General features: G+C 38.3%; 1 protein-coding gene across 1 annotated transcript in view; it reads right to left on the bottom strand.

The window, feature by feature from the left end:
* Positions 1-1211: 1211 nt before the first annotated feature.
* The window catches only part of dse (dermatan sulfate epimerase), a 29269-nt gene continuing 17100 nt past the window's right edge, over positions 1212-13380 (bottom strand). The window contains exons 4-6 of the mRNA XM_016565761.1: positions 6619-6858; positions 5133-5340; positions 1212-3575 (exon numbers count right to left, since the gene is read on the bottom strand). Coding sequence (XP_016421247.1) covers positions 1850-3575; positions 5133-5340; positions 6619-6858 — 2174 coding nt within the window. The 3' untranslated portion in view covers positions 1212-1849. The remainder of the gene's footprint in view (positions 3576-5132; positions 5341-6618; positions 6859-13380) is intronic.

Raw genomic sequence — 13380 nt, 5'->3', positions numbered from 1 at the left:
GTAGCCTAGAAACGTAATTTGCTGTAAAGTTGCTTTGCAACGATTTGTATCGTGAAAAGCACTATACAAATAAACTTGAATTGAATTGAATGTTATATATCGGTGTTGCACACTGAAAACACATTTTGAATATTACTGCAAGGTGGTTAGTGTTTTAGTTGTTTAAAAATCAAAGCATATCACAGACTGTAACATTAGACTAAAATATGTATCACAATTTATAGGAAGAGCTACAAAGAACAGTATTGTGTTGCTAAATTCTTCACATTATTCATGAGGGGAAATGTCCTCCAATTGATTTCCATCTAATAGCTGTGCTCTCAAACAACATACAGAACTACCACATTTTGCTATAAGTTTGATTGCATCATATAATAATTGCTGTTAATAGTGTTCATCGTCTGTTTGATTAAGTCTTTAATTGATTTTTCCGTACATTTCTGCCATATGTAGCTACATTAACTGACAGTCACCACTGATAAGCTACCAATAAATATTGTAGCCTAGAAACGTAATTTGCTGTAAAGTTGCTTTGCAACGATTTGTATCGTGAAAAGCACTATACAAATAAACTTGAATTTAATTGAATGTTATATATCTGTGTTGCACACTGAAAACACATTTTGAATATTACTGCAAGGTGGTTAGTGTTTTAGTTGTTTAAAAATCAAAGCATATCACAGACTGTAACATTAGACTAAAATATGTATCACAATTTATAGGAAGAGCTACAAAGAACAGTATTGTGTTGCTAAATTCTTCACATTATTCATGAGGGGAAATGTCCTCCAATTGATTTCCATCTAATAGCTGTGCTGGCTGATATACGAGATGCAGAACAGCTGAGAAATCTTCTAATTAAATCTTCGTCTTCTAATTTCCTTAAAAAATTTTTTTTATTTATTTACTTTCTTCTGTAAGATAAAATTTACAAAATAAAATGTCCTAAATTTGTCTATTTTTTCCCCTCTAATTTATTTTCTTGAGGCAAAATATTCTGACACAAATTAACACTACAGATGCTTTTGAAATCTTTGAAATCTGAGAATATTCACTACAGAAATGTCAATGCCATTTCAAAATTGTATTAATTTCTACTAGGTATGGAAATCATGTTTTTTATTCCCTGATAAAAGGTCTGCTTGAATGTATATTTTTAGATAAACAAAGAAATCACCAGAAATCAAAATACACATTTCTGTAATAGCCTTTTAATTGAGGAGTATAAAACAACATCCAAAAAATATACTTTGCTTCAACATATATACATTTTACACATGATGAAAGATAGTCCATGTTGTTACCAAATGTGCATAGCTTGCAGTGAATCTGGATAGTGGGAAGCCATGGAGAAACCCACTTTAATACGGAAGCTTTGATACATGACTTTTTAGAAAAAGAAAAAAAAAATGCTATTGTGGCTGCAATTTAGGAATTAGTTCTCACAACGTATTCATTTTTTGCCACATTTTGTTCATTTGTTCCCTCATATCATTTAAATCGTGGCTACGTTCATGTAAACTATTTTTAAGCTCCACAAAAGCTTTTGATTTGAGACGAGCTGGCTATCTTCGCAACATCGACTTATTCCTATTTGGAATCAACTTTTCCCAGACACCTGTTTGCTAACACTGGCTCAGAATGACTTGTGCTGAATAAACTGGAGTAGACATGCTTCCATCCGTCTCACAGTAATGATGTGACTGTGCCTGTGAGAAAGAGCCATGTCCCAACACTGATGATGCCTCACTTGGACGCACTGCTGCTGCAAACAGGGATATTCTGCCGCAGTATCGGCATCAACACTTGGGCGAAGGCCTGGTATATTGAATGTCTCACAGCGATGATGTCAGCACTGTGTCTGCGAGCAGGAGGAGTACAGACAGAGCAGGACGAAGCTGTCTATGAGGAGGACGCAGTAGAGGCAACGCTGCGTATGCAAACTCTGTGCCCTCTGGAAGCGCGTCAACAGCACCGCCAGCAGCACAAAGAAAGTGGCTATATTCAAAATCAGGAAAAGGCGAATGTATGAGGTGGCATTAAACATATTGTCACTCTCTGCTGTAGTCCCCACTCGTACCTCTTTGAATTTCCGCCCCTTTACAAATCCCACTTTTCTGCCCTTTCGTAAATCACTGTAATCGATGAATGCCCTTGAGTCGCCATCTGCCTCCTCCGGAGCCTCCTCATAGACGCGCTTCATCGTCCTCTGCCTCTCCTTCTTCTCCCTCGCCTCAATCTGAGCAAAGATGTCTGGGAGGCTATCGGAAAAGCTTGCCTTCTTGCCTCCCTTCCCCTGCTTCTTAGAAAGGGAAAACATCTTCTCAATAGTACCTGGAGTCTTCCTCTTGTCCGAGGACTTTAGGAGGCGCTCAGCAGTTTTGTGGAAACTGTCCGAGTTAAGAACCCGTGAAAGGATGTGCCTCTCCAGCTGCTGGAAGACTGGTTTGACATGCTGCAGATTGTCCTCCAATACATTAATGTATTCCTCGACTTCCTCCAAGGGCTGCTCATTTGTCCCCGCTGTCCTTTCAAACACTACTTTCTTTTGGTCCATCAACACCATGGCCATAGGCTTGGTGGGAACCACATCCATGTACAGATAGATGGTGTAGGTGTGATCCCCGGTGGATAGATAGATGTCCAGTGTTTCCGAGTCTCCATGCACGCTGAAACTCTGAACATCCACTCCGGATCCGAAGAAGATGTAGGCCACTCTGCTGGAAGGGTACCTCAGTGGCATAGTCACATTCACATAGTTTGAACCATTATAGGGGTATCCACGGGGGTAGCTCCTATATCCCACTGTTGCCTTTTCACTGCTGCCTGTATCGTCCAACCAGAACATCTTGGACGTTTCATTTCCGTGTCTGATCAGAGCACCGTGAACTCCATCGACTTGGGTTATCTGAAACGGCATGTCTGTGTTGTGGAAGAAGGCGCTCATGCTGCGTGTCGGGCTGCCTAAATGCAGCTGAATGTGGTCGACCATCAGCAGCAACTGAGGATGAAGCAGCAGTAAGTTCCTTTGAAAACTCTTAATCTTCAGCTCAGGGTTGTAAGCTCCTTGACCCTCCCCACGAATAAACACCATGCCCTGCCGCTCCAGAGCCACCTCCACCTGACCTTGGCAGTCTGCTGCTTGACCGTGCTTGTACTTAAGCCATTTAGAGTTACAAGCCTCAGTAACTTGGCCTTCCCATGGTGCAAAGCAGCTCTCAGACACGGCAGGCCCGAACATGACGGCATTGTTGAGAGAGGTGTATTTGGGTCCATACAATGCTTCTGTGATAAACGGGACTCCGTTCGGAGAGAAGGTAAAGGAGTTCTGGTCCGGGTGCTCATGGCCCGCATTAAAGTTCCGCCACCCTTTTATCCAGTTTTTGTATTTGTTTTGGTGAACGATGTCGAAAATAGCACGTCCACCAAGCTTCCCCGACTTAAAGGACAGAAATGTGCGGTTTCTCCCAGCAGGTAGGGCACTTCCGTAGGTCACCACTCCCCAGTCTTCGAAATAATGGAGGTGTGATGTACCATAATCAGGAGGTGGGGTGGGTTGCAGACTGGCATCATACCTATACAGTGGGAGAAGCACATAGAAATTCTGTAGTTAAGCCACAATACAGAAAGTTCTAATTTGTGGACAATCAGAAAATGTTTGGTTTCAGCTTGACCTTTTCACAGCAAGTGGCATGTGCATGTCATTTCATTTTAAAGGGGTCATATGATGCGATTTCAAGTTTTCCTTTCTCTTTGGAGTGTTACAAGCTGATCGTGAATAGATAAGATCCCTAAAGTTGCAAAGACTAAAGTCTCAAACCCAAAGAGATATTCTTTATACTCTTGCCCGGCTTCAGCTCAGGCTAAGCCGGGGCTTTCGCTGTCGTGGTGACGTTGTATGTTTCGTTGTGAAAGCGAAACTACTTTGTTTGGCCTTCCAAAAGAGGACACAACTAGAAATCAGTGGTTAAGTTGTATTTACAACATTGTTCCAGAACACTTCAACCCAAATATTCGTGTGTGTGCAAAACATTTTACGGAGGACTGTTTCCTGATCCTGGTAGACTACAATGCAGGTGTTCTGACAAATAATGCTGACTCACAGCCTGTAAGTAAGTTTTCCTATTTAAAGGATTTGCCACTGATGATTAAAACGCGAGTTTTGAGCAGTGTAGAGATTAGCGCTTGTTGTTTGTCGTTTCTCTGATCACAAATGCAGACAAGCTTTTATGTTAAGTGGCGCGATGCAACGCAACGCAACGCGTAAAAAAAACAGTACAAGTCATTATAATCAGTAATTATGTCCCCACTGGATGCTACAAATGCCTCATTTGTAATGGGTTTTATTGGTGTTGTCTCATCGCGCCGGGACACGGCATCACAGTATGGTAAGGGGCGTAACATTTCCGTCACACGCTTGAGGTATTCGGCCAATCACAACGCACTGGATAGCTGGACAATCAGAGCACAGCTCGCTTTTCAGACCGATGAGCTTTGTAAAAATCTACGTGTTTCAGAAAGACGGGGCATAGAGGAGAAACAATAATGTACAGTATGTGGAAAATAATGTGTTGTTTAAACCTTGAAACCGCATAACCACATTTCATTACACCAAATACACCAAATAATGTTCTTTTTTAGCAATGTCATATGATCCCTTTAATTCAAGAACTGAACGTTTAATTATCTCTAAATAAAAAAAAAATAACAGTAATAAACAAGTGCATTTGCTGTGAAACAAATAATTTTTTCCTCAAGCTTTAAATTAAAGAACAAGTGGGTTTATATGGTACAGTATGTAGGCTTATTAGGGTCTTCTGCATGTCCAAGAGCTCTGCACATCTCTATACAGACTCCTGTAAGCCTATTGCCTAACTTTTAATGTCAGTACACTGTAACAGAGGGCATTGATATTTTAATGATTACAAACCTAGTTTCTCAAATTATCTAGATCATCCTCTGTTCATGCTTGTGTTTCTTTCTAAAGATGTATTATATATTGATTACATATTTATTTATCAACTCAAATGACCTAAAACGTAAATGGTGAAATTTTGCAACATTGACAATTATCAATTATTATTATGCAAATAAGTTATCAGGTCCATGCTCAGGAACATAACAAATCTTACCAGAGGAACTCTGTGTGCAGTGTGCACCAGCGCTGCCCCCTGCCTGCCTGTCCTGGGCCCTCCAGAACTCGATTCTGTCTGATTACCTCAGCCAGCCAGTTCCCGCTGCCATTTCGCATGACATACCGATCCAGAAAGACCAACTGACTCTCTGGCCCATAGAACCAGTTATAGTTGGAATCTGCGATTGCAACAGTTCTCTGAAAACCTGCAGGAGCAAAAAATACATTGAAACATTCGAAGCTAAAACCAGTATTTGGGATTAGGTCAACTAAAAAGTACTTGTTCATATTGTTGCCTACAAACTGCACAATAAGCGTTTATTTTCAGTCAGTCAGTAGAAGCTTGTTTGACTGCTGTTGAAGTAAACACGTTTTAATTAACGAGGTTGGGTAAAGATTCAAGGAGGAACAGCAGTTTACTGTGAAAAGGGATATTAAACCTAGCAACCACTAGAAAATATTTAGCCAGAATGAATCACTTTTGTGTAAAAGAACAACAGCAGTAAGCACTGTTTTTAGAGGGCAGCATTTAACTAACGAGAGTTTGATGTTAGTATTTTCACCAGTTTGTTTTAGTTTCCACAGAGAGCCAAAACACTTGCTAGTTACACTGATAGAAATACAAAAACGGCTAAGAAGAGGCCATATAGTCCTAACAGTACTGCATCTGTGTGCATTCCCAGAGACTGAGTGTATTGTGACCGCTAACCCTCTCCGTCTCCTGATTTTTTGCTTAAGGTTTTGGTTTCCACTACAATAAAATGGCTTTTGGCAGGAGGCTGCAAACTGTCCAAACCTGACTTGTCTGTATACGCACACAAACAGCTTGACGGCTGTTAGTTCTTTGATGTGCACAGAGAGCTATTGTTGCAGTTACAATTCATGGCCTGAGCTTTGGTTTGGCGTTGGCCAGGGTACCTGTTTATCGTTTTAAGGTGAGACCAAGCAACTGATCTGTAAAAGGAGTTTATTACTGTACTTTGACTGTCATGTGGAAAGCACTTTATTAACACAACTATCTATTAAAATTTTTTAAGGGGTCATATCCTGAAAAAAAAGCAAGCAAGCAAGCATTCAACGTACTACCGAAACATATCGTAAATTTCAAAACTGAAGATGCATTTATCGAAACAAAATGTGTCAATCTGTCAAACTGTAATGCAGGCTTTGCAAAGAGGCTGTTATTGAAAGATGGGGCAGCACAAAATATACTGGACCCAACAGCAAAACTGCAGCCCACGTAAAGTAAGCATTGTTATTTATTTGCAAAATGGGCATTTTTACATACTGTAGATGTTACAACAGCAACAAAAACGTCCCATATAATTCTAAGCATCGGAAAGAGGGTGGAAATAATTAACATTTTTAGCCTTTTAATTGGACCTCGGGTAAAGAAATGAAATGTTAAAACATTTGCAATCTGACGCCTCTAAGAGCTGTGCTTGTAATACACAGTCACACAACTAGAAAGAGCAAAGCCTTACCAGGCAACACTGTCCTGTAGAGAAATGCGAAGTGTTTGTGGAGCCAGGGATGATTGAAGTGGCCGATATCAAAGTGTCTCTGCACCAGATACATGTACTGAAAGAGTGAACGAGTGGTGTAAGTTCCATAGGCCACACCCTCATACAGAGACCCATCAGTCACATCTCGGAGAAGCACCATGGACTTTTCCATGATGGCCAGAGCCTGTTTTGTCCAGAGGTACGCATCCTGGAGGTATCCTGAAATACAGAGCAAAGTAGTAAAAATGGCAGCACGGAGATGAATTAGTTGTGATCAGAAGGCAGTTTTATGAATATGGTGAACTTTGGTGCATTTTGGACATTATCTGTTAACATATTTCATTCATTGTAGCACAAAAAAATACACTACCATTTAAAATTCTCTATTATATCCTGTATTGAACACCATTATGTTCACTAATGCTGCATTTATTTGATCAAAAATACAGTAAAACAGTAATATTGTGAAATGATGACAATTTAAAATAATTATTTTAAAATGTAATTTATTCATTGACGATAGCGAAGCAGAATTTTCAGCATCATTACTCCAGTCTTCAGTGTCACATGATTTTTCAGAAGTCATTCTAATCATTCTGCTCAAGAAACATTTCTTATTATTATTACTATTATCAAGGATGAATACAGTTGTGTTGCTTAACTTTTTAGTGAAAACCATCATATATTTTTGTTCAGGATTTATTTGAAAAACAAACAAAAAAAGCATTTTACTTTAAAGGGGTCATTTGATGCGATTTAAATTTTTCCTTTCTCTTTGGAGTGTTACAAGCTGTTTGTGAATAGATAAGATCCATAAAGTTGGCTTTTCTGAACGATGAGCTTTGTAAAAATTGACGCGTTTTAGAAAGGCAGTGCATAGAGGAGAAACAATAATGTACAGTATGTGGAAAATAATGTGTTTTTTAACCTTAAACCGCATAAACACATTTCATTACAGCAAATACACAAAATAATGTTCTTTTTAGCAACGTCATATGACCAAAATATTACGTCTTTTGTAACAATATTTACTTTGATCTCCTGAGTGTCACAGCAAATAATAAATCTAATTGCGAGTGGTAGTTTATTTAAAGAAACAAAGAAAACACAGAAGAATTACAGGACACATGTAAAACTAATCAGAAACCAAGGAAACAGACAAGGAAGTAATAGACAACTATATGGAAACAAATGATCGAATTGAGGAACTAAGGAAACCAAAACAGGAACTGAAGACAGGATGGTTGTGACACTAAGGTTGACAATCAGCAATTTCTGAAAATTAAATTAAAAAAAGACAATCAGCAATTTCTGAAAATTAAATTAAAAAAAGAGACTGTTTTAGACTGATTTTTTCTTTTCAACTTTGCTTATACAGCACATGTTGCAATGGAACATTACAAAGAAATATTTTTCTTGATCTTGAACTTCAGCATTACAATTTGTACATTTACATGCAAGAAAACTGCCTGAGACTCAAGACTGCCTGAGGTAAAACAGACCCAAAAAGTCCATAATTTAGTTGTTTATCCACGTAACAAGAACATCAGTCATAACATGATTAAACAATTACATTTCTTTAAATGGTCTAAGGAAAATAGTGCTTATGTTTACAGAATGTTTCAGAGTGCTGCTTTGTGCAATAACCCGGGAATAAGTTGTTTTCATATGTGCATGTAAATGGGCTTGTGTCAGCAAAAAGCAGTTCTTAGCCGTTACATCTAGCTCATTTCAGCACAGAGAGATCAGACAGAAACCGCATCCCTTTATCCTCATCAAGTTACGTTTGATGGTATAAATTATGAATTGTACAGTTATAATTATGACTCTGGGAAGCAGAAGAAACACAGACACTAAGACTCTTTGCAAAGCTTAGTAAAATGCTTTTGTAAATTTACCTTTGTAAATTCCTTTACTAATTTGAGCTAAACTCCTAGTATAACACCACCTCGCATGTACAGCAAGACTTAATTTCAGGAAAATGTTTCAAATGTACTCCCACCTCCTCTGCCTGCATGCCTGGGTGAGTATGAGAAGAACCACATAAATATTTAGACCACAGCTCATCAGTTTATTGAGCAATCCTGTCACACCACAGATTTCCTGGAACACACTATAGGTCCACCCACAAACAGCTATCTAAGTTATTCCACACACACACACACACACACACACACTCTTTTTCTGTTACATTTCACAACAAAGTACATAGTATATTCCAGTACTAGTCCTCCGATTTTTTTAGCTCAATGAAGGCATGGTTGAGAACGTTCTGTTTGGAGAGTTGTACCACCACACCACTTATGCTATTTTTGCTGTTTGTGTGCATTTAAATAAGTGTACAGTATACAACCAGTGTACAGTACACAGCTGGGCCATAAAGCTCAATCCACTTGACTTGATGTCTGGGTCTGGGACAGAATTGTAATTTTTGGATGATCTATTTCTGTAATAAGCCATCTTTCCAAAGTAACCACTTATACTATGTGTTCCAGGGCTGAATAAAGACTGATTGCAAGTGTTGTTGCCGTTTCCCGCCCTTGTGAAAAAATGCTAACAATGTAATTGCTATTGAAATTGAAATATTAAATGTAATATTGAATAACACACTACAGTTAAAGTTCTAATAAAAAATGTATCAAATAATCTCATTTTCAAAAGTCAACAGTAATTTCAATGGAGTGCCTTCTTAAAAGTTGTGAAGGTCTCAGAAGATCAGGTGGAGGTTAGAAGCTCGTTCCACCACAGGACATGTGAGAGCATTCTGGAAAGTGACTTTGTACCCTGTTTTGCTGGACCACCAGCATACGGTGGTAGAATATAGACGCTTAGGAGTGTGGTGAAGTAGTGGAGTGCTGTTCTAGTGGTAGTTCTTATGGCCAAAATCAGAGCCTTGAGTTTGATATGGGCAGCTACGGATGAAGCGAGACCAAAACAGTGTGATGCGGTCTGCTATTGGTTGATTGAAGATCAGACGTGCCTCATAACGTGTGAAACTGCAAAACCAGGCAGTCACCAAAAAGTGCCAAATGAAGTTTAAATGGCAAATAAAAAACTACCCACAAGTTCCTGACTGTCTCGACTGGCAAGATGTAGAACTGATGAGTTGGCTGGGATTACTAGGATCTTTCACAAGGTTGTGCTTAAAGGTTGTCACCCAAAAATGAAAATTACCTCAAAATAAGAATTAACAAATGTACTTCTGGATACAGGAAGCATATTTTTTGTAACATTAGTTTTTTTTGCATTGTGATAATATTTTCAAGCTTTTTGATTAGTAATATGCATTGCTAAGAACTTCATTTGGACAACTTTAAATGTGATTTTCTCAATATTTTGATTTTGTTTTGCACCCTCAGTTTCCAGATTTTCAAATAGTTGTACCTCGGCCAAATATTGTCATATCCTAACAAACCATACATCAATGGAAAGCTTATTTATTCATCTTCATGATGTATAAATCTAAATGTAAAAAAAAATTACCCCTTATGACTGCTTTTGTGGTCCAGGGTCACAATTCTGTAATAATTTATTCACCCTCATGTAGTTTCAAACCCATAATATTTCTTTTTATCTTCGGAACACATATAAAGACATTCTCACATCATTTTTGTCTATCTATTGAAAGTCTGTGCAACCAAAACTTTGATGCATCAAGAAATACAAAAAGACATTGGTAAAAGTAATCCATAAACCAATGCAAGGACGGCCTTTCTGTATGGCAGAGTATGGGTCGCCATACCCTAGCTTTCTCCACCATACCCCGATTGTTCGTTGCCATACCCTAGGCGATCGTCCCCTTCGACCCCGGAACGCGATCGCATTCCTCATGCCATACCTTATGCCACCACAAAACTTAATTTTTGATTAGTAATATGCATTGCTAAGAACTTCATTTGGACAACTTTAAATGTGATTTTCTCAATATTTTGATTTTGTTTTGCACCCTCAGTTTCCAGATTTTCAAATAGTTGTACCTCGGCCAAATATTGTCATATCCTAACAAACCATACATCAATGGAAAGCTTATTTATTCATCTTCATGATGTATAAATCTAAATGTAAAAAAAAATTACCCCTTATGACTGCTTTTGTGGTCCAGGGTCACAATTCTGTAATAATTTATTCACCCTCATGTAGTTTCAAACCCATAATATTTCTTTTTATCTTCGGAACACATATAAAGACATTCTCACATCATTTTTGTCTATCTATTGAAAGTCTGTGCAACCAAAACTTTGATGCATCAAGAAATACAAAAAGACATTGGTAAAAGTAATCCATAAACCAATGCAAGGACGGCCTTTCTGTATGGCAGAGTATGGGTCGCCATACCCTAGCCTTCTCCACCATACCCCGATTGTTCGTTGCCATACCCTAGGCGATCGTCCCCTTCGAGCCCGGAACGCGATCGCATTCCTCATGCCATACCTTATGCCACCACTGTACTAATGTCTATTTGTGCTTTTTGATGTATCAGAGTTTTGGTTGCATTGACTTTCAATAAATGAAAGGAAGTCTTATGCGTTTGGAACAACATGAGGGTGAGTGAAAGATGATAGAATTTTAATTTTTGGGTGAACTATCCCTTTTAGGGGACTTTCCTTTATCCAGGTTTACTGTATATCAATGCTGTTATTTTATACAGAATCATCTGCTATGAAACTGAGCTGGGAATGCTGGGAAGAGTGGGGTAAAAAGAACCTCCAGATATTTGGACAGATATGAGAGAAGCCGACTGAAAAGAAAAAAAGAGCAGCAGGACATACTTTCAGGGCCAAAAACTACAGATTATGTTATGAATAGCTGCAGGGGAGGAATACAGACAGAGAGAAACACAAAAGAGTGAGAGAGAGAGAGAGAGGGGGGAGAATATCTGTTCTGAAATACTGAAGTCATGTGGAGAACTGCTTCACTGGAGAAATAATTATGGAGGCTTAAGTTCAGCTCTGCAGAATGACCCTGAGCAGCCTTAAATTCCAGGCAGGAATGCTGAGCGAGGGGGCAGACCTTTCATCCTTCAAAACGTGTGTGTGTGTGGCAGTACACTGAACTTTCTCCAAAAACCATATGTCAGTTTAAGTGGGAGTAACAGATTGTCCACAGATTCAGAGAGGAACAGTTCTGAAACTGAGAATTTCAGTTTCGATGGTATTAAAACAAAAGATTCTGATTTAAGATATGCTGTTACAAGTATTTTCTGGGTTTAATAAAAGGTCATGTAAAGCATGTTACCAATAATTGGCCCTACATAATTTATATATATATATATATATATGTTCCCGCTGGCCATAAAAGCCAAGAGCAGAGACACCAGCAGGAAGGCACACCGGAGCTCCGGCGACATTAATGCTTGTTTCTCCTTGTTCACAGACTCCGAAGGCACCCCGGGAGAGGGATCTGCACCACGGCACTTCACCCCACGAGCACCACGCTGAGACGGGCACCGAGCACCATTCATCAGAGCACGTGTGATCAGTGTGTGGGAAATAAATCACCCTCCGGGGCTCTTTCTATCAGTACCGAGTCTGTGTTCTCATTCACCCCGCGACAATATATATATAATTTACTTGCCCTAAGTTTATGAATAAAATAAGCTTTACAGTAGGGCTGCACAATTATGACAAAAATCATAATTGTTGCTTATTCCCATGAAATTGTAATTGCCATTATTAATAACGATTATCACAATTTACATTAAATGTTTTGAACAGCTTTATGCCATTGTTTGAAGCAACTGCATGCCACATTTTTATATGAAAATAAGCTCAAAACTCTTCATGAAAACTTTTATTGCTTTTCTATAGTATTAAGCCTCAAATGTCATCTATACATTGGTTTGCTTTCTTCTTTAAATAAACAAAATAAGTAAAAATATGCATGGCATTATAATGTTATACTAAAATTAAAACAAAGAAAATAAACACACATCTTAAACACGCAGAATAATGTAAGTGGACTTTTTATTTGTAATTGCTCCTTTGAACGATTACGTAATTGTGGCATCCGTAATTGTAATCACGATTAGAATTTTGATTAATTGTGCAGCACTACTTTATAGTAATGCAATTGAAGCGTATGGGGCAAAACATTCTAGACAAATCCTATTTTTGCTACATTTAAAATGCGCTTTCAAGCTGTTGTAAACTTCTGGTTGTGCTATACAGATGAAAGTCCTGTGGGTGGAGTTTACTCCTTATCTACTTTACAGATATTTAAGTTTTGTCCCTTTTCAGTTATTCTGTACACGACGTGTAAAAATTACAAGGTTTGTCAGTTTTATGACTATGTTATGAGTTCATAATTTTGTCAGACTTGGCACAGAAAACATTGGCAAGTGATTTATCACATTAGTTTTGTTGTTACTGTTCTTATTGTGAATGAGTATTCTTTTTATATACTTTTTAAACTTTCTTTTAATCTGTAACGGTGGTGGCCGCCCTAGCATAGATAAGCTCCATTAAAGAAAATGTTCGGGCGCCAGTCAGGTTTAATCCTGACAAAATTTAAATTAACCCAGGATAGCAAAAAGAAGACACCACCTGTTACAATATTAAATCACAAAGACAGTCAAAAGAAACACTGTTCAAAGGGAAGATTTATTCCACAATGTCCATGAGAGAAAAAAAAACTTGTTTGAAGATAGAGAACAAAAACAAAAAACAAAAAAACAAGCGCTACAAAAAAAACAAAACAAAAAAAAAACCGTTCAAGTTGAAATCAGTGCAGAAATTGCGTCAC

The sequence above is a fragment of the Sinocyclocheilus rhinocerous genome, unplaced genomic scaffold, assembly GCF_001515625.1.
Source record: "Sinocyclocheilus rhinocerous isolate Xijiao unplaced genomic scaffold, SAMN03320098_v1.1 scaffold1774, whole genome shotgun sequence".
Classification (NCBI taxonomy): domain Eukaryota; kingdom Metazoa; phylum Chordata; class Actinopteri; order Cypriniformes; family Cyprinidae; genus Sinocyclocheilus; species Sinocyclocheilus rhinocerous.
Note: the sequence above shows the minus strand (reverse complement) of the source record. Positions and strands in the feature narration are given on the sequence as shown.